The sequence below is a fragment of the Chiloscyllium plagiosum genome, unplaced genomic scaffold (genome assembly GCF_037043375.1).
Source record: "Chiloscyllium plagiosum isolate Xiang-an unplaced genomic scaffold, Cpla_swu_hap1 HiC_scaffold_4, whole genome shotgun sequence".
NCBI lineage: Eukaryota > Metazoa > Chordata > Chondrichthyes > Orectolobiformes > Hemiscylliidae > Chiloscyllium > Chiloscyllium plagiosum.
Window position 1 is genome coordinate 39976962 of NW_028270142.1, and position 25014 is coordinate 40001975.

The following is a 25014-nucleotide window of genomic DNA, read 5'->3' on the forward strand; positions in this document are numbered from 1 at the left end:
TGTAATGCTCTGTGACAGATGACAGTTTTTTTTGGAATGTTTGGTCTAGACATGTTATTGTTTGTGGAGTACTGATGTGTTTCCAGCAGGATATGTGTCATATACAGTGTTATAGACAGGTTACTGTGATCTGTGGACTACAATTAAATTAATGTTGGGGAAATATTGTTACATACACACCTATATGTAACAAACAGTAACCTGTCTACAGCAAATCTGTACCCTGCACAGACTAACTGCCTGTAACACAACTGTACCCCAACACAGTAATTTCCCCAACATTAAATTAATGTTGGGGAAATATTGCAAGTCAGGCAGCATCCAAGGATTCTCCTGCTCCTTGGATGCTGCCTGACCTGCTGCGCTTTTCCAGCAACACATATTCAGCTCTGATCTCCAGCATCTGCAGTCCTCACTTTCTCCTCGAAGGTATGCAATAGTGCCAAGCACACAGAGAATTGCACATTGCAAACTTGTTCACAAAGGTTCTAAGGATTAATCCAGCAACTACCAGTGAACTAATTTAACCCTGATAATTTGAATGCATTTGTAAATGATAATCCTGTACAAAATTAACAGTGACTTAGAGAAATGTGAATTAATTAAGGAAAACCAATCCTGATTTGTTAAAGGAGGTTGTGTTTAGCTAACTTGATTGAGTTTTGATGAGGTAACAGAAAGATTTGATAAGAGTAGAGAGTTGTTGTGCTGTACTGTACATTAATTTCCAAAGACTTTTGATAAAATGATGTATAATTAGCTTGCCAGCAAAGTCGATGCCCACAAAATTAAGGGGCAAGGAAGCATGGATACAAAATTGGCTGAATGACAGGAAGCAGGTTAGTGGTAAATGGTTATTTCTCACAATAGATGAAGGCTCACAGTGAGATTTTCCAGCGGCTAGTATTTGGACCATCTGCTTTCTGGATATAAATCAATGACCTCACTTGAATGTACAGGGCATGATGTCAAAATATTTACCAATGTCACAAAATTTGAAAGCATTATGAAGCGCAAAGAAAATAGTCATAGATTTCAAGAGGATGGCAGAATGGGCAGGTGACAGATTAAATTTAATGCAAAAGAAGTGTAATGAGATGTACTTTGATAGGAAAATGAGGAGAGACAATATAAACTAGAGGATCCAATTCTAAAAGAAACACACACACATGGGGATTTATGTGCACAAATCATGAATTTAGTAGGGTAGGTTGAAAAAGATCTGAAAAGTGAAGAGCATCCAGGGGCTTTTTAAGTAGAAGCAAAATGTCTATAATGGACGTTTAGAAGATACTAGTTTGGCCTCAACTGAAGTACTAAGCACTAACTTTGTCTCAGACAGGGAATCACAAGTTAGGAAAGGTGTGAAGGTTTTCGAGAGTGTGCAAGAATATTTAATGTGTATAGTCCTACAAATCTGAGACTTAAGTTATGTGGATAGACAATGATGGCGTTGTTCTCCTTAAAGAAGTGAAGGTTGAACAGGGATTATTTTTTCAATATCATGAGGGATCTAGATAGATTAGATAGAAAGAAAATATTTCCATTAATAGAAGAGTTCAGAAACATAGAAAAGCAATTTAAGATGATTGACAACAGAACCAAAAGTGAAAGGAGGACCTACATTTATTTATGCAGCTAAAGATTAGGGTCTGGAATTCACTGTTTGACAAAGTGGTGGAAGCAGATTTAATAGTAACTTTTAAAAGTAAAATGGATAAGTATCTGAACAGAACTGCAAAATCAAGGACAGAAGAGTGTAATTAGCTGAGTTTGTCTTCTAGACAGTAGAAATAGGCTTGACATGTCATATATTCTCTTTTTGTGTGTAACCGTTCTATGCTTCCATGTGGAGTACAAGTGTTTTACAGGCAGGTTACTATGCATAGAATATGGGTGTGTTACTGTCAAGTTATTGTGTGTGGAGTACTAGTACATTATAGACAGGTTAAAGACATTACTACTGCATGAGGAGTCCAGTCAGGGTACATTAAAGGTGAGTTAATATGTGCTGCTACAAGTTTCTGTGTGTGAAGTTTAGGAGTGTAATAGATAGAATTTACACAGAAAATCCAGTACAGCATAGAAACAGCTGATACTAGTGTTTATATTCTACATGAGCCTCTTACAATATTCCCTCATTTGAAAATGCAATTATAATCTTCTATTCCCTTCTCCTTTGTACGATTGTCTAGTTGGCCCTAAAAAGTATCTATACTCTTCACTTCAACCATATTGGATAGCAGTGAGAATCACATTTTCACCATTTTTTTGGGTGAAAGCATTCTTTTTTTCAGAATTCCCTGTAGGATTTCTTGTTGACTACCTTACACTGATGCCTTTTGGTTCTGTTCATCCTTACAAATGGAAATATTCTCTCTATACAAAACTTATTATTTTTAAAGATCACTATTTAGCCATCAGCTTAGCCTTCTATTTCAAAAGAAGGAGACCTAGCCTTCCATGCTTCAATCACACATTTTAGTACCATCCTTATAAGATGGATTACATTATGGGATATAATGATGTATAGACAGATTACAGTGTGGAGTATAGGAATGTTACAGTTTGTTTAGAACATGGAGTGTAGGGTGTTATAGACAGATTATAGAATGGAATATGAAGATATAAAGATAGGTTCCAATGTGGAACTTAGAGGTGCTATACAGAGCTTACAGTGTGGAAAATAGAGGTTTTATAAACAAGTAACTGTGACATATGTTCCAGTATACAATATAGGACTGTTTTGGACATGTTACAGTGTAGAATATAAAATACAACATGGAATTTTCAGTAGTTATAGACAAGTTAGATTGTGGAATATAATGGTGTTATAGTTGGGTAACAGTGTGGAATATAACAGTGTTATAGACAGTTTACAGAGTTAGGGTTACAGATAGGTTACAGTGCAGAATAAAGGTGGGTTATAGACAGGTTATAGTGTTAATTGTATATTAACACTATATACCATTAGAGGTATTAGAGGCAGGTCACAGTGTGGAATATAGGGGAGTTATAGACAGGTCACTGTTTGGCATAAAAAGGTGTTAGAGAGAGGTCACAGTGTGGAATATAGGGGTGTTAAAGACAAGTCACACTGTGGTATAAAAGGTGTTACAGATAGGTCATAGTGTGGAATATAGTGCTGTAAGAGAGATTACAGTGTGGGAGATAGAGCTGTTACAGGCAGTTTAAGTTTATAATATAGTGATGTCATAGACAGGTCACAGTGTGGAACATAGAGCTGTTACAGACGGTTTACAGTTTATAATAAAGGTATATTGTAAACAATTTATAGTGTAGAATATGGTTTTAAAGATTTTTTAGTGCAGAATATAGAGTCTTTTAGATAGGTTTCGGCATGGAATATAGATCTGGTATAGACAAGTTGTGTGTAATATAGGGGTGTTATAGACAGGTTACAGTGTGAATATAGAGTGCTATAGGCAGTTTACAATGTGGAATTTGGAGGTGTTATGGACAGTTTATAGTGTTGAATATAGGATTCTTATTAACAGGTTATAGTGTGGAAAATAGTGTGTTATAGACAGGTTATAGTTTGGAATAAAGGGTCTTATAGACCGTTTACAGTGTGGAATATAGAGGAGCTATAGACAGTTTACAGTGTCCAATATAACGATGGTATAAACAGGTTATATTGTGGAATGTAGGAATTTTATAAATAGGTTAGACTGTGGAATAGAGATATTTTTAGACAGTTTCCTGTGTGGAATATAGTTGTATTATTGTAAGGCTTTAGTGTGGAACATAGAAATCTTATACACGGGTAATTATATAGCATTATTGTTAACTGTAATTCTCCAATGAATTATTTTCTTCCAATGAATGGCAATAAATTGATTTTAATGACAAAGCACTGAATAAAATTTCGCACATTGCCTAGTAGAGGACGAAACAGAGGAGCTGCTATTTGTTTCGGTCAATTAAATTAGTGCTGTTGGAAACATGCAATTCTAATTGTTGAAACCGCGCATATCGGGATTTTTTTCTGGATTTCCATCATTAGAGTTCTCGAGAATTCCCACGCCTTCCGGTATGCAAGTTATACTTTACGTTGACCTGAGTTTGGATGTGAATGTATATTTTTCCGATTGGGAAAGACTGTGTTCAGAGGCTGGATCCAGTGAATGTCTATTTAATTTTGCATATTCTGAATCTCGGCGCTCGGCCGTAATTGTGATGAATTCATTCCGCAGATCATTCTAAACTCCATGCATAAATACCAGCCCCGAGTTCACATCATTAAAAAGAAAGATCACACCGCTTCTCTGGTCAACCTCAAATCCGAAGAATTCCGCACCTTCATTTTCCCAGAGACGGTTTTTACAGCAGTCACCGCTTACCAGAACCAGCTGGTGAGTTCCTGCTTATTTTCCCGGTAACCGGGTTTAATTTGTAAAGAAACCTCAATAATCCGATTGCTGTGTAAACCGCCAGAGACTGACAGGGTAACAGTGGCTCACTAAAGACCTTTCCTACAAGATACTGTTCTTATAAGCGGCATCTTATCTAAATGTAAAATGAATTCCAGTTTAAGTGGTCCTCGCTTTCAGTGGTTCATCCGTTTCTTCAGTTATGGAGCTGTTCAGAATGTGTCATTCTATTTCATTGCTTTTTTTTTACGGGGGTGTGAATGTTGAGGCAGTCTTTTATTTCCTATCGTGCCTCCTGTCAGTTTGGCTTGGCTCAGCCCGCAGGTACCTTCGGAATTTCGTGAACCAGCGGCGGCACAGTGGCTCAGTGGTTAACACTGCTCCCTCACAGCACCAGGGACCCAGGTTCAATTCCAGCCTCGGGCGACTGTCTGTGTGGAGTTTGCACATTCTCTGCGTGGGTTTCCTCCCAGTCCAAGCTAAATTGCCCATAGTGTTCTCTGTATTAGTCAGAGGGTTACTGGTTGGGCCGAAGGGGCCTCTTGCCTCACTGTAGGGAATCTAATCTAACCAAACGCGGGAGAAACTCAGAATCAGGCTCATTGAGCCCGAAACATTGATCCTGGTTTCTCTCCACCGATGCTGAGTTTCTCTGGCAACTTCTGGTTTCGTTTCAGACTTCCAGCATCCGCGATTCTCTGTGGGATGTTTTTTCTCCTGAATTTCGCGGGAGTCCCCGGGACCCTGAGACCCCAGGCCCTCTGCCCTTCACACCGTCACCAGGAACCCGCGACTCCCATATCCCCAGGGAGTCCCTTCCACCGGACGTCGGGGTCTCCCAATGTATAGAGACCACCTCTGGTTACTCAGGACGCTCTGGGAAGCAGCCTCCAATACCAGAGCCCACAGCCGCCTTGACCACGGGGAGTCCCGCACTCTCCCGGGCTCTGTGAGATGGAGTAGGGGTTTGCTCCTCTCAGAAAGGCATAAATCACCGACAGCCCTCTAAACTGTTGGTTTATTTGTCAGATTTCCTGAGGCCAGCGTTTCAAATCCCTTAAAAAGGATCTCAATTCAGAGCAACAAACTCTCTTGATGAGAATATTAACCCAGTAACAGAATCGTTATGACCCCAAGCCCACACATTCGCCAAGTCCTGGGCTCTACAAGTTTGTAGGGAAGAAGTGGGTACTGCTGATGCTGGAGGTCAGAGTCGAGAGTGCGGTGCTGGAAAAGCACAGCAGGTCAGGCAGTATCCGAGGAGCCGGAAAATTGACGTTTCGGGTAAAGCCTTTTATCGACTCCTGAAATGTCAAATTCTCCTGCTCCTCGGATGCTGCCTGACCTGCTGTGCTTTTCCAGCACCACACTCTCGACTCTGATCTCCAGCATCTGCAGTACCCACTTTCTCCTCTACAGGTTTCTGTCTATTTTCAGAAATCTGGTGAATCCAGAGACAGCGCTTTGATTGATAATGCTTTTCTCTGCAGATCACCAAATTAAAAATCGACAGTAATCCTTTCGCTAAAGGATTCCGGGATTCCTCCCGCCTGACTGACATGGAGAGGTACTGTTTTCAGGAGTAAGGCTCGTTTTTCTTAGTTCCATCCGATTACAATGCGAGTAGCGCGGGTGTTTACATTACAAACCCGAATAACTCGGGCTTATTCTCAGTTAACTTTTCGTGCATATTTTACTCTTGTGAATGTCCGCTTGCTCATCTCTGGTTTAACCCCGACACGCTGAGGTCAGCTGTGGCCAAATCGGAAGCCGCCCGTGGAGTGTAAACTGAAAAAGGAGAGAAAGTGCTGGATACCCTGGGCAGAGGGAGATAGCTGCTAGGCACTTACAGCTCAGTGAGAATTCTGAGAGTGGGAGCAGGTTTCACACCAACAAGATCAGATTGATGAAAACAACTGTACAGGCGTACACCCGCAGAAAAGGCTGTGGAAACTCTGCTTTCTGGATGGTTGTGCTCAGATAATGATTAAAGCAGGGGAACTAAAGTCAGTGCGAGAGCCTTGAATTCACCAGAATTTGCCTGGTGTATACATACAGCCTGGCAGCGTCTACAGCTTAGCTGCTGTATGACTGAAGCAATGCCTTTATCGCACATCATTACATTGTCGAAAGTAAGTTCAGCCCATACCTGGTGTCACACACACTGCCGACTGCACGTCGTACATAATGTTCCCTCCGGTCAGAGAAAGCTCTGTCCATGCTTTTGCAAGAAGGGATTGAACTTCAAAATCAGGAAGAAGCTGTTCAGTCCCTCAGAGGCTGATCTATCCTTTAAGCCCATTTACTGTCCTTATGGGGCGTACTGTAGCTTGCTTGCAATGAGTCAGGCAGCGGCAGCTGCCGGCTTGTGATCCTGACAAAACAATCATCCACAGCGTTTAGTAAACACAAGCGACAAAACATGAAAGGACTGCACAATCATGACCGTTTCTGTATGCAAATAACTGCATGGCGTTTTAAAACACATAGCGTCTCTTTGGCTGAGAGAATTAACAAGAAAGGTGAAGTTGGGAAAAATTGGGAATTTATTTTGGAAACACATAGCGTCTCTTTGGCTGAGAGAATTAACAAGAAAGGTGAAGTTGGGAAAAATTGGGAATTTATTTTGGACATGTTCCATTTGGAATTCGGTTTGACTCCATGGCAGGGACATACATCGGACTGCTCCCATCTCGCTGTCCTTTATACACTTCATAGAAAGAACCGAGGGTTGTTTCTAAGAAAGAGACGACTCCTTCCAAACACCCACCTTTCGCTCCCACTCCTTAAATCCTTTGGGCTTTTCTGCCCTCTCCGGGCACTCAGTGTTTGATAGTTGGGAAGTCTAAAAGAAACGTGGAATACTCGAAGCAGCATCACAATTGGAGCTCCCGATCGATTTTATTATGGGACTGCAATGACTTGAGTTTCCAGCCCGGGTCGGAGAGGTAGAATGTGAAGGAGAAACTACTTTACTAACCCCATCAAAGCTACTCCCTGTTATTGAACGTCGCCTGTCAAAAAAATTCGTGAGATTTTTGTCACCAAAAAATATTCCATTTAAAAAAAGTTTGCGATCAGATTGTTCCATATACAGTAGTTGACGTTTATACAGTGCATGTATGTACAGTGCGCCTGTGCCTGTACTGTGTATATATCTGTACACTGTGCTTGTGTCTATACAGTATGCAGTGTCTGTAATGTGTGTACACTGTGCCTGTGTCTATACTGTGTGCATATTGTGTCTATACTGTGTATACAGTGCCTATACTGTGTATACAGTGTATAAACTGTGTACTGTGTACACTTTGTGTGTCTGCTACCTAGCCCTGGGTACACGGTCCCCTTCACATACACTGATGGGTGGCAATATGCTTATTGCTCATTCTGAGCTGCTCACAGAACCGGGGAAGGGGAAGATCTTAAAATCTATACTCACCCCCACCTCCTGATAAATCTCTTGAGTGTTTTATTTAAGCGAAGGGACTGGGAGTTGAGCTTTGTAACTGACAGCCAGTGTGTAAAAGGCTCATTTGTCTGCAGACTGTTGAGGGGCAGGATTGGATCTGATCGATGAGTCCTCCGAGTCGGCTAGAGATGTGATTAGTTTACAGGCAGTTACTGGGACAAACAGCCGAATAATTCGATTCTCCCGTTTACTGATTGAATGCCGCCGCAGAGCTAGTCCCCCGATGATAAAACACATTCAGGTTGTAAGTTGACAGCAACTGCACTTTACCCGAGAGTCGGCAGCTCACTGCCATCAAAAACAGCCTTCATGACCTGAACAAAGGCAGGACAACGAGCGCAGATCTTGTCAGAAAATGTAATATTAGGACTGGGTTACACTAACTCTGGACATGTCCCGCTGGAAAACTCCCCTGTCAGATTTCTCGCATCTTGTTTTCGTTTCAGCAAAGCAATCAGATAGATAACACAAACGGCACTTGGCAAAACAGACACGGAATATTTTAACGGCACTAATCTGAGTTCATGGGTTGTAGGGCACTGTAATTAGAGACTGTGAGTGTGTGGCGGGGGTATCGCTTAGTTGGTTTGTCATGCACTGTAACGCTAACAGCGCGAGTTTAATTCCTGCACTGGCTGAAGTTACCCTGAAGAACTCTGCTCTCTGCTTCTCAACCTCTCCCCTTGCCTGAGGCATGATGACCCTCAAGTTAAACCACCACCGGGTCTTCTCCCTCTCTGAGAAGACAGTGGCCCTATGGTCTGGTAGGACTATGGCCACTTTACGTTTCAATTAGACTCTAGTTATACCGATTTCTCTATCATGGGAATAATTCAATTGGGTTAAACCCTCACTGGATTGACCGTATCCGAGCATTGAATTATTGGTGCGGTCGATGCGAAATCGGGGCTAAGTGTGTAGCTTTCTGAAAATATTTACACAACATTCTCCCGAGACAGTCACTGACCTGTCTGTGCCAACACCAAATAACTCGAGTGTGAATGAGGAATAATTTCGATGTGAATACGGCATGTTTGCGCTGTTCTTGTGTTTAAAACAAGGCGAATATGGGCATGTGAAAGAAATCATTGTCAAAAGGACAGCTGACTTCTCCTGAAAATTCCACTTCTCGACCTGGGGATCGAGGTTTGACGTTTGACGATGTTTGTGTCTCTGTTTCACGTGTTATGCTTCCAAAGGGATTCTTTTTCTGAGTCAGTTTTAAACATTGAGGTCTTTGGTCAGAACGTATAACGTGGAAAACCAAATGGTGATTCCTGTTCTCCACACTGTGGGGTTTTGGAATATTTGGATCTACTGCATGGAGATGTGGTAAAAATGAAACAGTGGTGTCTTTTTCAGAATAAGATCTTAAAACTGAAAAAAAAGGGATGTTGTGGAGGAGCCGGTGTTGGACTGGGGTGGACAAAGTTAAAAGTCGCACAATACCAGGTTGTAGTCCAACAGGTTTATTTGGAGGCACTAGCTTTCAGAGCGCTACTCCTTCGTCAGGTTGTTAGTGGAGCGGGATCACATGACACAGAATTTATAATAAAAGATCAAAGTGTCATACAACTTAAGCGAAGTATTGAAGAGACATGGATTGCTGTTAAGTCTTTATTCATTTAGAATGGGCATGCAGGTTTCGAGTGATTCCCAGAACTTCTTTCAAGTCACACGTTAGGTTTGTCATTAAGATAACGTTAAGGTTTTATATATATAAAAAGGTGACATCTCAGCTCAGACTATGCATTAAAGGTGTGAAGTTAGAGTCTGTCTGCATCCCAACCCGTGAGTCAGACTGGTTCTATTTTCAAAGTAGGAATTTGTGAAATGTCACGTGGACTGACTGCCTCCAGATTGTGTGCTTTTGGAACAAAAAAAATGTATCTGCAAATACAAATCCACAAATGTAAACTCACCCCAAAGAGATTTTTTCAACACTCAAATGTTAACTTAATTGAATTTGGAGACAATCAAAGTTGGACTTCAGAGTGAATTGGCATTTGACAAAATAACACCAACAAGCAGGTGAGAAAACATTTTGAATTGTGATTTGAAATGTTTCACTTGAAAAGGTGGCAAAGCATATTCAGTAGGCTTTTAGAAGGGAATAGCATTAATATTTGAAAGAGAGGACACAACCCTATCACAGGAAGGCAGAGCTGAATTGCCTCATCTGCTGCCTTCAATGACCCCATGAATTGCCGTTACAAGCTTTCAAACAGGAAACAATATATTTTCACCTGTCGTTTTTCAGGTCTTGAATTTTTGATTTATTTTTGCTGATGAATTAATTACTGGGCTTAGTAAAAACAGATGTTTACTCTTTCAAAATTGACGTTATAATTTCCTAGTCACTGATCTGTAAGTTAATAGTAAGTAGAATATTGTGATATTTGAGAAAGAGCTGAGGTGCTGACTTCCCCTCACTTTAACTGAAAACTTCATAACACAAGCTGATCAAGTTTTTAAATGAAGCCAAGCAAGGTGGAACAGCCAGTTGAGAGTAGATAGCTCTGAGGGAGTTCAAAGTATGTGAAGAGCATAGTCATGATTTGGAGATGCCAGTGTTGGACTGGGGTGTACAAAGTTAAAAATCACACAACACCAGGTTATAGTCCAACAGGTTTATTGGAAGCACACTAGATGCTCCGAAAGCTAGTGTGCTTCCAATTAAACCTTTTGGACTATAACTTGGTGTTGTGTGATTTTTAACTGTGAAGAGAGGACAGTGACATTTAAAGTAAAATTAAAATATTGCACAGTTAGTGCAAAATATAATGCAGTGAAAATAGGAAAGAAAATATTGAATAAATAATCAAAACTGAGGGACATAAACAGATATCCTGTTCAAACTGGTTGGAATATTTAGCTTAACATTGCTAATTGAGCATCCCTCAGTACAAATAAAGATAATTCTCTCTAGCTCATATAGTTCACGAGTGACAGAATCTCATCATGAAGTGAAAATCAATAAGATAATAAAGTACTGGCCAGGTATTTATCTGACATCTACTGATGCAGTATATCTACCGGGTTTCACACATTCACACTAACTCTTCTGTTCCACAGAGAAAGTGTGGAGAATTTAATCCAGAAACACACCTACGCTCGCTCACCAATCCGGACATATGGAGGAGAAGATGATGGTCTGGGAGATGAGAGCCAAGCCTCACAGACCAGAGGTAAAACAAAAGCTCTTCATTTATATAGCACCTTTCACAACCTCAGGGCATTCCAGAATGCTTTGAGGTATAGTCAATGTTGGAATGTAGGAAATGGAGCAGCAAATTTACACTCAGCAAGCTTTCACAAACAGCAATGTGATAATGACCAGCTAATGTCTTTGTGATGTTGATTGAAGGAAATATATTGACTTCAGGTAACCAAGATCTTCTTCAAAATAGTGCCAATGAGATCTTTTACCTTTGAGAGGTGTTCCTCCAGCATTGCAATATTCGTATAGTACTACACAGTCAAATGTTGTACTCAAGTCTCAGGTGCGGGGACTTTAATGCATGAACTGTTCAGAAGTAAGACTACTATTGACTGAGAATGACACAGAGTTTAAAAGCTATGTGAGGAACCCAAATACGGGTTTCTTTCTGAACAGTATTATTAAAGGTCTGTGCATTTCCTGAGAGCAGTATTTCTCAAAAAATTGTAAACTAAAGATCCTGTTCTGGATTTCACTAGAGTTATTGTGCTTTCAATACATTAATGACATCATTAGAAATGGGAAAATTTCTACTCCAATGTGTTTTAAACCAAATCCTTCCAATTCCCAAACCAGTTTATTCTTGGACTTTTTCTGATGTGCTCTTCTAGGATTTAATGTAGAACTAAGCAGAGGGAAGAAACTTTAATTCATGGATGTAGCCAAAGGAGGTGAAATTGGTCCAACTGCATAAAATGATGATGCATCAGCCACTTTCACACATGAACATTTTTTTTCTCTGTTGACAGGTTACAAACTGCTTTTGCTACAACAGCTAAGGACCAATTTAATTCCAATGTCAGTGATGAGTCCAAGCCTCAGCACAATACACAATGCAATATTTGATCGAATTTAATAACACCCAAGCAATCACCATAGAATACCTGGGAAAATTAACACAAATGCTAATCTAATGTAAAATTGTTCAAATTTAAACAGAAACTTATTAATAAATATTCTATTCATCTCCAAATATTCTACAAGGATCAGTTTTTATTATGCAACCATCTGAAAAATAAATACCTTTATTGTATTAATCAAAATAGTAGTCATCATTTTAAATTGCTGGAGTGGTATTCCTTCTAGAACTAGAACTGAGAGTCAATGAATACTGTTATTACAACCATCCCATTTCCCTTACCAACACGTGGCCAGGTTAGCTTGACTAAGCACTCCCAGCATTTCTATGGCTTGGTCTTCACTTTAGGAATCAATTCAATATTCTAGTATCATATTTAGGGAATGCTAGACTATCAGAAGTACTCTCTATTGGGCAAGCTGTTATACTGAGTTACTGTCCACTTATTCAGGTGGTGTTAGATGTCCCATGGCATTCTATGAGGAAGAGCAGGGTCAGTGGTCACATCGATGTTCAAAAGTAATTAATTGAAGCATTTTAGACTCCTGAGGATTAAATGGTGTTTCTTTAAATATATATTGTATAAATATATGAAAGCTGTTATATAAATAATTTTTTAATATATTTAAGAGATTAGTGTTAAGAGAGTATTGTGTCACCAACTTGCTGTAAATGTGATAATTGAGGCCAATTTTAATTTGATTACTTAAAACGTAACTTCAGCTTCTTGAAGCAGCTTTAGTACTTGAGAAGGTGACAGAATTATCATATTAGCTACTAGTATTAATGACAAAAAAACTGCAGATGCTTTCATCCAAAGTAGACAGACAGGAGACTGGAAGAGCATAACAAGCCAGGCAGCATCAGGACGTGGAGAAGTCTAAGTTTGGGTATAACCCTTATTAAGGACTAGGGGTGGGTGGAAGGGGCAGGGTGGGGAGGTGGGGATAACTGAACACAGATAGAGGGTACGACCTGGTTGGTCGATGGGAGGAATCAATCCGGTTGATGGCTGGAAGGAAGTGTCAATGAGAGGAATGGAAAGGAAAGGGAGGGGCTGGGAAGGGAGTCAGGTGATGGGAAGGAAGATAATTTGAAATTGGAGAACTCCAATGTTGAGTCATCAGAACTGTAGGCTGCCCAGGCAGAAGATGTGATGTTTGTTCCTCCAAATTGCAGTCTGATTCGCTGTGGCAATGAAGGAGACCAAGGATGGTCATGTTGGAAAGGGAGTTGGAAGGGGAATTACAATGGGCGATAACTGGGAGGTCAGGTCAGCCCCTGCAGGCCCAGTTAAGATGCTCGGTGATGCTCCCTTAGTTTACGTTTGGTCTCCCCGGTGTAGAGAAGACCATTTCCTGCAATTCCAGGGGGTGGCCATGGGCACCCGGATGGGCCCCAGCTATGCCTGCATTTTTGTTGGTTATGTCAAACAGTTCCCCTTCAGTCCCTACACAGGCACTGAGCCCCAACTCTTCCGCCGTTACATCAATACTGCTTCGGCACAGTATCCTGCACCAGGACTCAACTGGAGCAGTTCATCGATTTCGCCCACAACGTCTACCCCGCCCTCAAATTCACTTGGTCCATCTCAGACACCTCCCTCCCCTTTCTTGACATCTCCATTTCCATCTCCGGTGGCAGTCTCCAGACAGACATTTACTATAAATCTACAGACTCTCATGACTACCTGTACTACACCTCCTCCCATCCAGTATCCTGCAAAGACTCCATCCCATTGTCTCAATTCCTCTGACTCCGCCACATCTGCTTGGATGAGGAGACATTCCACTCCCAAACATCCCAGATGTCTACCTATTTTGAACAACATGTTCCCCCCCCCCCCCCCCCCGTCATCTGAACAGCCCTCCACTGCACCCTCTAAACCCCTCCTCCCTGTAAACACAATAAAGACAGGGTCCCTCTTGTCCTCACCTACCAGTCTCCACATCCAACGCATCATCCTTAAACACTTCTGCCAACTCCAGCTAGACCCCATCACTAAGGACATCTTCCCCTCCCCACCCCTCTCTGCCTTCCGTAAGGACCATTCCCTTCGCCAGTCCTTGGTTCATGCCACCCTCCCTACCAATCCCCCTGAACCCCCAGGTACCTTCTCCTGCAACCAGAAAAGTTGCAAAATCTGTCAGTACATAATCCCCCCTCACCTCCATCCAGGGTCCCATATATTCCTTCCAGGTGAGGCAGAGGTTGACCTGCCTCTCCTCCAGCCTAGTTTACTGTATCCAGTATGGTCTTCTCTATATCAGTGAGACCAAGCGCAAACTCAGGGAACAGTTCATCGAGCATCTCAGTTGGGCCTGCAGGGGCCAACCTGACCTCCCAGTCACCGCCCATTTTAATTCCCTTTCTCCCTTTCCGACATGACCATCCTCAGCCTCATCCATTGCCACAACAAATCAGACCGCACATTGGAGGAACAAAAGCTCATCTTCCACCTGGGCAGCCTATGGCCTGGAGCACTCAACATTGAGTTCTCCAATTTCAAATAACTTCCCTTCCCATCACCCGACTCCCTTCCCAGCCCCTCCCCTCCCTCCAGTCCTCCATTCCTCTCATTGATCCTTCCTTCTAGCCACCAACTGGATTCACTCCTCCCATCGACTAACCAGGGACCCTCTACCTGTGTTTACTTATCCCACCTCACCATCCTGCACCCCATCCTCTTTATCTGCAGCACCCCCCACACCCACCCCCAATCCTGAAGCAGGGTTACACCTGAAATGTTGACTTCTCCACCTTGTGATGCTGCCTGGCTTGCTGTGTTCTTCCAGCCTCCTACTTGTCTACACTGGTATTAATAAGGCAGAGAGTCTCAGTGTAATGGCCAGAGGAAGCACTTGCAGCTAATATCTGCTAATCTATCACAGACTGGGAGGAAATCCAAACAGCAAGGAATTGTACTAAGTAGGTGACCATTTTAAGTATTATTTATAAACTTGAGTACTTACTGCTGTAGTAAACTGCATGATATATGTGATCATGAATTAATCAGTTGTTTCAATGCACTGCAGTTCTTTTGAAATCCATAACATTGATCAACTTAGCTTTGTGCATGGAATAATGAGAGTTAAAGATGAGTTATCTAAATTCACAACTGAAGCTCTTAAAATCTGCAAGCAGAATTTACAAGCAGAAAATCATAACATGCAAGTATATTCAAATAAGTTCTAATTGCATTACAGTTTATCCGTGTATGATATAATTACATGACAATAATCTATTAAATAACTTAGATATTGAGACCTAGTTATGAATTGTGGAAGTACCTATTTGAGTCTGATGCTGTTGAATAAGCAGAGCCAAACTAAACTACCTGTCCGACACTGCTTTCTGGTCTTGGAAAACAAAATCATCATAGGAGTGTTATCAGTACTTCACTCACAAGTTTCTCAATGCAGGTTACATTTTAATGTTAACCAAACTGAATGTTCTAACATTAGAAGGTGTTAAAAATAGTTAATCAGTCCATGATTTGTAATCATGCTGCAGTTGGTGTGAACTAGTATTAAACCATTTACTGTATATCACTATGTTGCTTACAAAGCTAAAGCATTATACTCCAGACATTGCCAGCTAACTGGAACCCCTCAGGCAATAGATTGGATGAAATGAAATATGGATAAATGACAACACTAATGCAGGAGTATATCCAACTCCATGCTGTTACATTTAAATAAACATTATATTGTTCCTAGACAATTAGAGTCATCACTATTAATATAAGTACAGAATCTGTACAATGAAGCAAAATGATTATGTTAGGTCAAAGACCATGAAGAATTTCTATCCAATGATTAGTTCAGACATAAAAATGCTTTGTCTGATTATCTACATCAGGCTGCAGATCTCATAAAAAACCACAGTCCTTTCATAAAGTATTTTAGGAATGCTATTTATAAAAGCAATCTGATCTCTAGAAATTAGCAAAGTCTTCTAAAAGAATGAAAGCTCTTTCATTTGGATTTTGGTCATTTTAAATTTCAACATTCCATAGGAATTAATTTAAAAAAACATTAAATTAGTAACTTCATTTTTTAAATTAAATGTCTGTGATCAGAAAACATGGTTACACACTCTTTTACAAATATATGGTTCTCTCTGTGGTGAATGAAAGCTGATGTGGGGGTAAGGAAGTGTTTTTGCTGATGTAGCAGCTGTTATGTGTGGATTCATTCAAGCCAGAAGTGATTGAGTGTGAATTAGGATATTTCCCTTTCTTGTCTAATTTGAAGAGTACATTTGGAGATGGAGAAAGAGTAGGCTATTCACCCTTCATATTGCTCCACCATTCAAAATTTCATGATTGATTTGATTGTAACCTCAAATTCATATTTCTATCTATGACTGATAGCTTTTTACCCGTTGCTTAACAATAATTATATATACCTCTGTCTTAAAAATATTCAGTAGCTTTACTCCCAACACGTTTTGAGGAAGCAAATTCCGATGACTCCCCATCCTCTCAGAACAAAAACATCACCTGAATGTGCTGAAACAGAGTGACTCCGAGTTCCAGATTATCCATTAAGAGGAAAAATCCTCTCTATACCTACACTGGCAAGACACCTAGACAACTTCTACATTTCAACTGTCATTATTCTTTGGGTTCTGAACTCTAGCAGATACAAGCTGAGCTAGTCCAACTTTTCCTCATAAGGCATGACATCTGTATTGATCGATCCTTTAAACAAATTTGCCAATTCACTTTAGCCAGCTCAGCTTTCATGCCCTCATAATTCATCTCATTTAAATTTAGTATAATAATCTTGGACCCACTCCTCTCACCCTCAAAATGAATGTAAAATTCAACCCTATTATGGTCACTGCCACCAGTGGTGTCTTCATTGTAAGATTATGCATTAACCTATCTCATTGCATAATACCAGTTCTAATATAGTTTCTACCCCTAGCCCATGCCCATATCTTCCCAAGGTGTGATTGGGAATTTAGTGGGCATTAAAATATTATTTTTGTTCTGGCCTCGAGAAGGCACATGTCTGACAACTGGCGATAAGCTCTTCAATCTCTCTGGGCATCCCAGGCTACCAGTCTGACAATTGAGCTCTGGCACTATACTTGATGACTCCCAAGTGTCCTAGGTACAATTTCCCCAACATGACCAGTCACTCATCATGTGCTTGTATATCAGCAACAATGGTAAAATGTCTCCTGTGTTCTACGTATAATCTCTTGGCCACATATTGGGCCTTTTCTGCAGCGCGCTATAATCCTTTATTTCCAACAATAATAATGGCCGATGCTTCAGCTACAATCTTAAGAGCAGTAATCTTCCACTAGCAGCAGATTTGGTTCAATTTCACCAGATTTCTTATTCTCTCATTTATCCTTGTCAAATCTGGCTAAGCCAATTATGACTTACTGGCCACTGTGGATTCAACATGTGACTTAATTTCATGGATGCAATCTATATCACAACTACGCATACACCGGATCTGCTCAGATGAGGAGGAACATGATGGGCACCTGGAAGTACTCAGGGATGCCCTTACAAGAATGGGGTATGATGCTCAACTCATCAGCCGCCAGTTCCGACGTGCCACAGCAAGAAACCGTAATGACCTCCTCAGGAGACAGACACGTGCTGCAACCGACAGGGTACCCTTCGTTGTTCAGTACTTCCCAGGAGCTGAAAAACTACGCCATGTTCTTCGTGACCTGCAACACATTATCAATGAGGATGAGCACCTCACCAAGACCTTCCCCACACCTCCACTACTTGCCTTTAAACAACCGCCAAACCTCAAACAGATCATTGTTCGTAGCAAGCTGCCCGGCTTTCAGGACAACTCCATACAACCCTGTCACGGTAGGTGCTGCAAGACGTGTCAGAGTGTGGACATGGATACCACAATTATGCGTGGGAACACCTCCCACCTTGTACATGGCAGGTAACTCATATGACTCAGCCAACGTTGTCTATCTTATACGTTGCAGGCAAGGATGCCCTGAGGCATGGTACATTGGGGAAACCGAGCAAAGGCTGCGGCAACGGATGAATGGGTACTGGACAATCAACAGGCAGGAGGGTTCCCTCCCAGTTGGAGAACACTTCAGTCATCCAGGATATTCGACCTTGGACCTTCAGGTGACCATCCTCCAAGGCGGACTTCGGGACAGGCAGCAGCAAAAAGTGGCCGAGCAGAGGCTGATTGTTAAGTTCCGTACCCATATGGAGGGCCTTAACCAGGACCTTGGGTTCATGTCACATTACTGGTGACCACCATTGCACTACACACACACACACACAGACTTAAGACACTCTACACTCACTACACACACATATACACTCTCTCTCACAATCACAACCTCACAAACTGCATGAATTCAGGTAAAACTATGAGCTCAAAAACTGCATGAATTCATGTAAAACTCTGTTATCTCACTTTTTAGATTAGAATCAATCTAAACATCATGGCATAGACAGAGAACACATGGGGCTAACACCTTCAACATATTATCTAGCTAACAGCTAACCTGAGAATGCAACTTTTAAAAAAAGGTTTTGTGATTTCTACATGAAAGAAGTGAAACTTTCATGGTATTCGAACAGACGAAAGACTCAACAATCAAGGTATTTTTCAATGTATGATTTCAGTTACATCACACTGTAAACTTTTGCTATAAATTCTGTGCCTTACAATTGTGTCCTCCACAACCACCTGATGAAGGAGCGTTGCTCTGAAAGCTAGTGTGCTTCCAATCAAACCTGTTGGACTATAACCTGGTTTGTGTGATTTTTAACTTTGTATACCCCAGTCCAACACTGGCATCTCCAAATTATATCACAATTAGTAAGGCTATCACCATTGCAGTAGTTAGTGCATCTGCCATTGTCTGCAGGTTACTCTTCATGTAGACTGTTTTGTAAACAAAACTCATGGGACAAAGTCAGATTCTTTGTGCTCTTGTTGGCATTTTTGTAAGTTCCTGCTCATTGAATTGAGAAACAAAAGTTGTGTGATTAGTTTCAATGACCACTTTCAGTCTTATGATTCATATGATATTTTCATAAGTCCAGGTAACTGTGAGAGCTTCCTTTCTATCAGAGCATATTATGTTTCTGTATCAAGTAATGTTCTTGATGCAGAATAGACTGGTTTACAACATCCATCTGGCTGCTCCTGGAAGATTACTGCTCTTAAGCATGAGCTGCTATTATTGTTGGTAATAAAGGATTTTAGTGACTAAGACCTCAATGAAGAACAACATTTCTTTAATCTTGCCTAATGCGTTCCTCGTTGAGGATTCCAGCACCTTTCTTGTGTCTTCTTGAGGAATTGTCTGAAGGGCTATTCAATGATTTCTAAATTATGCTAAAGTTTTGCCCACTAATTAACTGAGTCTCAAAAATCCTTGAAGACCCTGGTCTGACTTTGGATTTGGGAATTATGTAATGGTTTTAGTTTCCTGAGGATCCACCATTATGTTTTAATAGTTAACTATGTATCCCAAAAGAAAGCTGGATCCTTTGAAGATTGTCATTAAATGTGAGGCCTTCCTCTTGTAAACATTTTAATACTACATGCAATCTCTGATCACGATCATCAATTGTTTCATCATGGATCAGGATTTCATTCATGTGCCGTATGGCTCTGTGAACACCTTGAAACATATTGACATGGGTGTTGGGACTATGCCTGAACACCATTCTGCTGGTTTAGTGACAAGAAAAGTGACCCCCATTCTTGTCATCTCTGCAAGATGGTTCTCAACTTGTTTTGTTAAGAGATGCAGTGTCTTCTTGCATATAAAGACAAAGATTCAGCATCTTCCGGTTGGTGCCATATTTATGTTTTTAACCTTCATCACTTTTTGAATAAATTGGGATATATCTTTTCAAAGGCACTTAGTAGTTTCTGGTACTTAACTTCTTCCTCTTTTGACTGAAATTAATTTACTACATTCTGTTTTACTGAAGAGAGAGAGAATTCTTGGTTATAAAGTATATAAAGGTTTTCTGCTATCTGTTGTTCCTTATGCTGCAGAGTTTCTTTACTCTTAAGTTCATTATCACTGGATCATTTGGCTGAACTTCTATCAGCTATAAGTAGGGTTTTGTCATAAGCAGGCACTTACTCCTGTGAAAGTCACAAGCTGCTTGTTGGAATAAATATGTGTTTGCCAAAATATTTGGTCTGGGTCATTGATTTCCTCAAGGAAAACTTTGTATTTGCTTTCTACTGGAGATTTGACTACTTTCTTCATCTCTCTACAATAGTCTTGTGCATTTTTGTGGCTGTGTCTCACTTGGGCATTTTTTCTGAAAGTGATTTACCTTCTACAATTCAAGTATTCTACTTTTAAAAGTTGGGCCCTCTCTATTCCTGTAAGGTTTCTTCACTGTACAGTTTCTGGTGTTTGTCCTATCTGATATGTCTTTTGTGGTTTTGTACCTTAAGATTCTGTAAATCTTCTATGCCACGTTTAGCTTCACCTCTTAGGATTGCTCTATTCCACTTCCAGAATTCTGCCATCTGGACAGCTTTCTCAAGAGTGAGATATTCTTTGGACTGTAACTATCATGCGTTATCATAATGAATGGGAAAGCAAGCTCGAAGAGCCAAATAGGAGAAAGTGAGGACTGCAGATGCTGGAGATTAGAGTCAAGAGTGTGGTGCTGGAAAGGCACAGCAGGTCAGGCAGCATCCGAGAAGCAGGAGAATTGACATTTCGGGCAAAAGCCCTTCATCAGGAATCAGAAATTTCTGCTTTTCCAGCACCACACTCTTGAAGAGCCAAATGACCTATTCCTGCTCCTAATTTCTGTGTTTCTATCAGTAATACCGTAACTGTCTCTTATGAATTCTGAGTTTAAGTCATTATCATCACATCTCCTCACTAGCCTGTAGAAATTATGAATGAGAAACAAGGATTCATCTGGGTACTGAACTCTTCTGTTAAAGCTTGCCCTTTCGAGAACTTTATGAATTCTGAGGTTGAAATAATTGTCAACTGTTTTCAATTCCTCCTTGATTTTGTTTGATGTTTGATTTATCACTTGGCAAGCAATAACATCTCCTGTTTATAATTGCAAATTTCTTCAGTTTTTATGCATCTTTTGTCAGGTCTGAAATGCTTTATGCGTTTCCCATGTATTCTCCTGTGGTGAGTTTTATCGTGAGATTTGTAGGGTCTGCTGTTGCCAGCAATCAGCAAGTACAGGCAACCCCCGCTATCTGAAAATAGAGCATTACCACGAAACCTTTTGCAAACCGAAAATGGCGTAAAGCAAAGGTGTATGATTTATATGAGAAAAAGTATCGCTGTTTTTCATAAAAGTGAAAATTCTCTTTGGATTTGTGAAAACAGGTACTAATGTAGCTCTTTCGTAAAAGTGAAACAGTGTAAATCAAATGTTTGAAAAGTGGGGGATACCTGTATGTTTATCTTGTGATTTTCTGGCTCAAAAATAAGAAATCTCATTTTTTTTCTTGAAGCTGTAAAATTTCTCTTAGTTGGCACCATTTGAAGTAGTGCTGGTCACCCCACCACAATGTTACACGTGTTGCTTCAAATCTAGTGTATTCTGGTACGGTTTAGGAATTCCTCTTTCTGGGTTAGGTACAAGAGTCCTGCTAAATAAATAATTTGAAGGTTATTGCACAAGAGCAACTATTTGAAGATTACATAAATATAACCTATGACTTGTAGAAAGTATTGGTGCACAGCTTTCTTGAACCACTGCAGTCCATTTGGATGTCAGTATACTCAGAATGCAGTTAGGGAGGGAATTCCTGGAATTTGGTCCAGCAGCACTAAGACAACAGCAAAATATTTTTACGTCAAATGGTGTGTGGATTGGAGGGGAACTTTCTGGTGCTGGTGTTCCCATTTATCATAGATGGTAGAGATCGCAGGTTTGGAAGTTGCTGTCAGAAGAGTTTTGGTGAGTTATTACTGTGAATCTTATAGATGGTGCACACTGTGTATTGATGGTGGAGGGAGTGAATGTTGAAGGTTGTGGATGGGTGATAATTAAGTTGGCTGCTTTGCACTGGATGGGATCAAGCTTCTTAAGTATTGTTGAAGCTGCAGTCATCCAGGCAAGTGGAAAGTATTCCAAGACATTCTTGACTTTTGCATTCTTGATGGATGGAAAGGCTTTGGGCAGTCAAGAGATGAGTTACTCACTACAGAATTCCTAGCCCCTGACATTCTCTTGCAGCCACAGTATCTATATGTCTACTCCAGTTTAGTTTCTGGTCAATAGTTGGGGAATCAGTGATACTGATATCATTGAATATATCAGTTAGATTGCTTTATTCTCGCTTGTTGGAGATGGTAATTACCTGGAACCTGTGTGAAGTGAATGTTACTTGCCACTTACCAGCCTCAGCTTAATATTGTCCAGGTCTTGCTGTTTGAGGAGTCATGAATGGTGGTGAACATCTTGCAATTATCAGCAAATAGTCTCACTTCTGACTTTGTGATGAAGAGTAGATCATTGATAGTGGAGATTGAAATCTCTGAAAAGAATGCATTCTTTTTACTTGTTACCTTCAGTGTCTTTTCCATGTGATCTTCAACCAGGAGCAGGACTGATTCATCAACTGAGGGATAAAGATAGTCAGCAAGAGATTTCCTGGCCCATATTTGACCTAATGCCATGAGACTTCATGTGCTATAGATTCAATATCCAGGACTCCTGGATCAACACACTCCTGACCTTTGCTGGGTCTCTCTATATCTGTCAAAGTCTGGTGATGGTGTTGTCTGGGATATTATGTATCAAATATGATTTGGTATTTCTCAGGTGAGCTGTTTTTTTGACTTGTCTATGGAACAAACAACTCTCCCAATTTTAGCACAAGCCTGCAGAGGATTTTGCAGGGTTGAAAGAGCTGGGTGTGTAATTTTTATTTCCAGTGCCTAAGTTGATGTCGGGTGATCCATCCAGTTATTTTACTTTTAAGTTTATCATAACAGTTTCCAACTTGACACAGTGGCTTGGTAGACCATTTCAGAAGTCAGTTAAGAATTGAACATTAAAAGTCTTCAAATTGTTGATTAAACTCTTCTAACAATTAGTATATAATTATTAATTCATAAGAATTCTATGTGGTAAATGCCCTTTCGCATAAAAACCTTGTCATTCAAGGGTTTAAATTTATTGCTAAATTATTATATTTCTGTTCTGAATGACTCACTACTTTACCTTTATAAGCATGTGCCACTGCTTTACCATTCTGTGCTTTTTTTTGGCAGGATCAGCATTTACAACTTCAGATAATTTAACCCTCAGCACCTGGGTGGCATCCTCCTCCAACTTCTCGGGTTTCCAGCACCCTCAGTCCCTCACTGCAATTTCTACAAGCACGGCCTCATTAGCTGCACCCATTCCCCACCCTATCCAGGGCTCACTCCCGCCATATAGCCGCATTGGAATGCCTCTGACACCGTCAGCCATTGCAAGCTCTATGCAAGGAAGTGGGCCAACGTTTCCTACGTTTCACATGCCCAGGTATCACCACTATTTCCAGCAAGGGCCATATGCTGCTATCCAGGGACTGCGACACTCCTCAGCTGTCATGACTCACTTTGTATGATTGACTCAACAATGGTGCATTTTCACACAAAGGAAGCTGGCACTTGTGAAGGATGCACAGAAGCCGTACAACGAAAACATAGAGGCACAGATGAAGCAACAGCTCCTGCAGGGCAATGCCAAACAAACTACATGTTTCTGAGGGCATTGTGGTAACTGGACTGCAAATCCCAGGGTGCACTGCAACAAAATTTGACTACAACCTCCAGAGTGCATTGCAGCAACTGGACTACAATTCCCATGCTACACTGTTACCATTTGAGCCTCAGCAGCTGAAATGTATTACAATCCCATGGTGAAGAAGGCCATTTGACCAGGATACAGGTCCTAGGAGAAAGTGAGGACTGCAGATGCTGGAGATCAGAGCTTAAAAATGTGTTGCTGGAAAAGTGCAGTAGGTCAGGCAGCATCAAAGGAACAGGAGAATCGACGTTTCGGGCATAAGCCCTTCTTCAGGAAGGGCTTATGCCCGAAACGTCGATTCTCTTGTTCCTTTGATGCTGCCTGACCTGCTGCGCTTTTCCAGGATACAGGTCCTGCCTATCACCATCTCTGGGTTTAAGTCTCATCTATCCCAGAGATGTATCACGACATGTATGAACAGGTTGATTAAAATAACTACAGCTTCCCCCTCCCAACCGCTCCCACTGCAATTCCTAAGGTCGCTAGGAATAAAGTGCAAATAAAATGCTGGCTTGCGTGCACTAAATCAGATTGATTTGCTGGATAAGAGCTGCATCAATCCTCAGTGATCCAGGACAGCAATAGCTCCAGTCTTTGCAGGACATTCCTGCACCAGTAACAGCATTCTGTGCGTAGTGTCCTAGTGAATCAACTTGCCACCTGCACTGTAAGCTCCTGCAGCTGACAAACTGAAGCCTTACTGAGGGTCAGAGCATGCAGTCACATCTCAGAAACACCATTTTAGGAACCCAGTAGAAAACCTCACTGTCTGTCTGCAGCTTGCTGCATTCATCATTCAATATCATAACATGTTTGTGAGCATGTTCACTCTTATGTTTTTTAAAAACAAAATCCATGCTGTGTTTTTTCCTCATGTATCGGATTATATTCAAACAAAATCTTGGAGTTTCATCTACTCAGAATTGTTTTCTAAAAGTGCAATATATTTATTTCTGCAGGAACTGATATATCAATGTAATGAAATATTTGAAACCTAAGATTAAAGCTCAGTATTTGTAAATGGCAATGTCTATACAGTTGCGAAATGGACTTCCATCTCACGCGCGTTGTGTGTGTATGTGTGTGTGTGGTATTATTGTCAGGGACAAACACTGGGACACTGTTTCACACCAAAATAAAAACACAGATTTGCAGCTGTCATATTCAAGGATGTGAGAGTTTTCCATTCTGCCAGCTACAACAAGAAGCGAGAGTTGGTTTTACCAACTTACATTTACCATGAGGTTTCTCAGAGCTAGAGAAAGAAGCATTGAAAGGAAGAGGTAGTCATGGATGAGG

General features: G+C 40.8%; 1 protein-coding gene across 3 annotated transcripts in view; it reads left to right on the forward strand.

Annotated features, from left to right (window-relative positions):
* Window positions 1–24746, forward strand: part of tbx20 (T-box transcription factor 20) — a 30764-nt gene extending 6018 nt beyond the window's left edge. Inside the window, exons 5-8 of one of the 3 annotated variants that reach the window (XM_043688760.2) lie at window positions 4218–4376; window positions 5885–5976; window positions 10939–11051; window positions 11833–12064. In XM_043688760.2, coding sequence (XP_043544695.1) covers window positions 4218–4376; window positions 5885–5976; window positions 10939–11051; window positions 11833–11939 — 471 coding nt within the window. In that variant the 3' untranslated portion in view covers window positions 11940–12064. Of the gene's footprint in view, window positions 1–4217; window positions 4377–5884; window positions 5977–10938; window positions 11052–11832; window positions 12065–23192 lie in introns of those variants that run through there. The other 2 variants (XM_043688759.2, XM_043688758.2) reach the window with 2 other exon arrangements.
* Window positions 24747–25014: the final 268 nt, after the last annotated feature.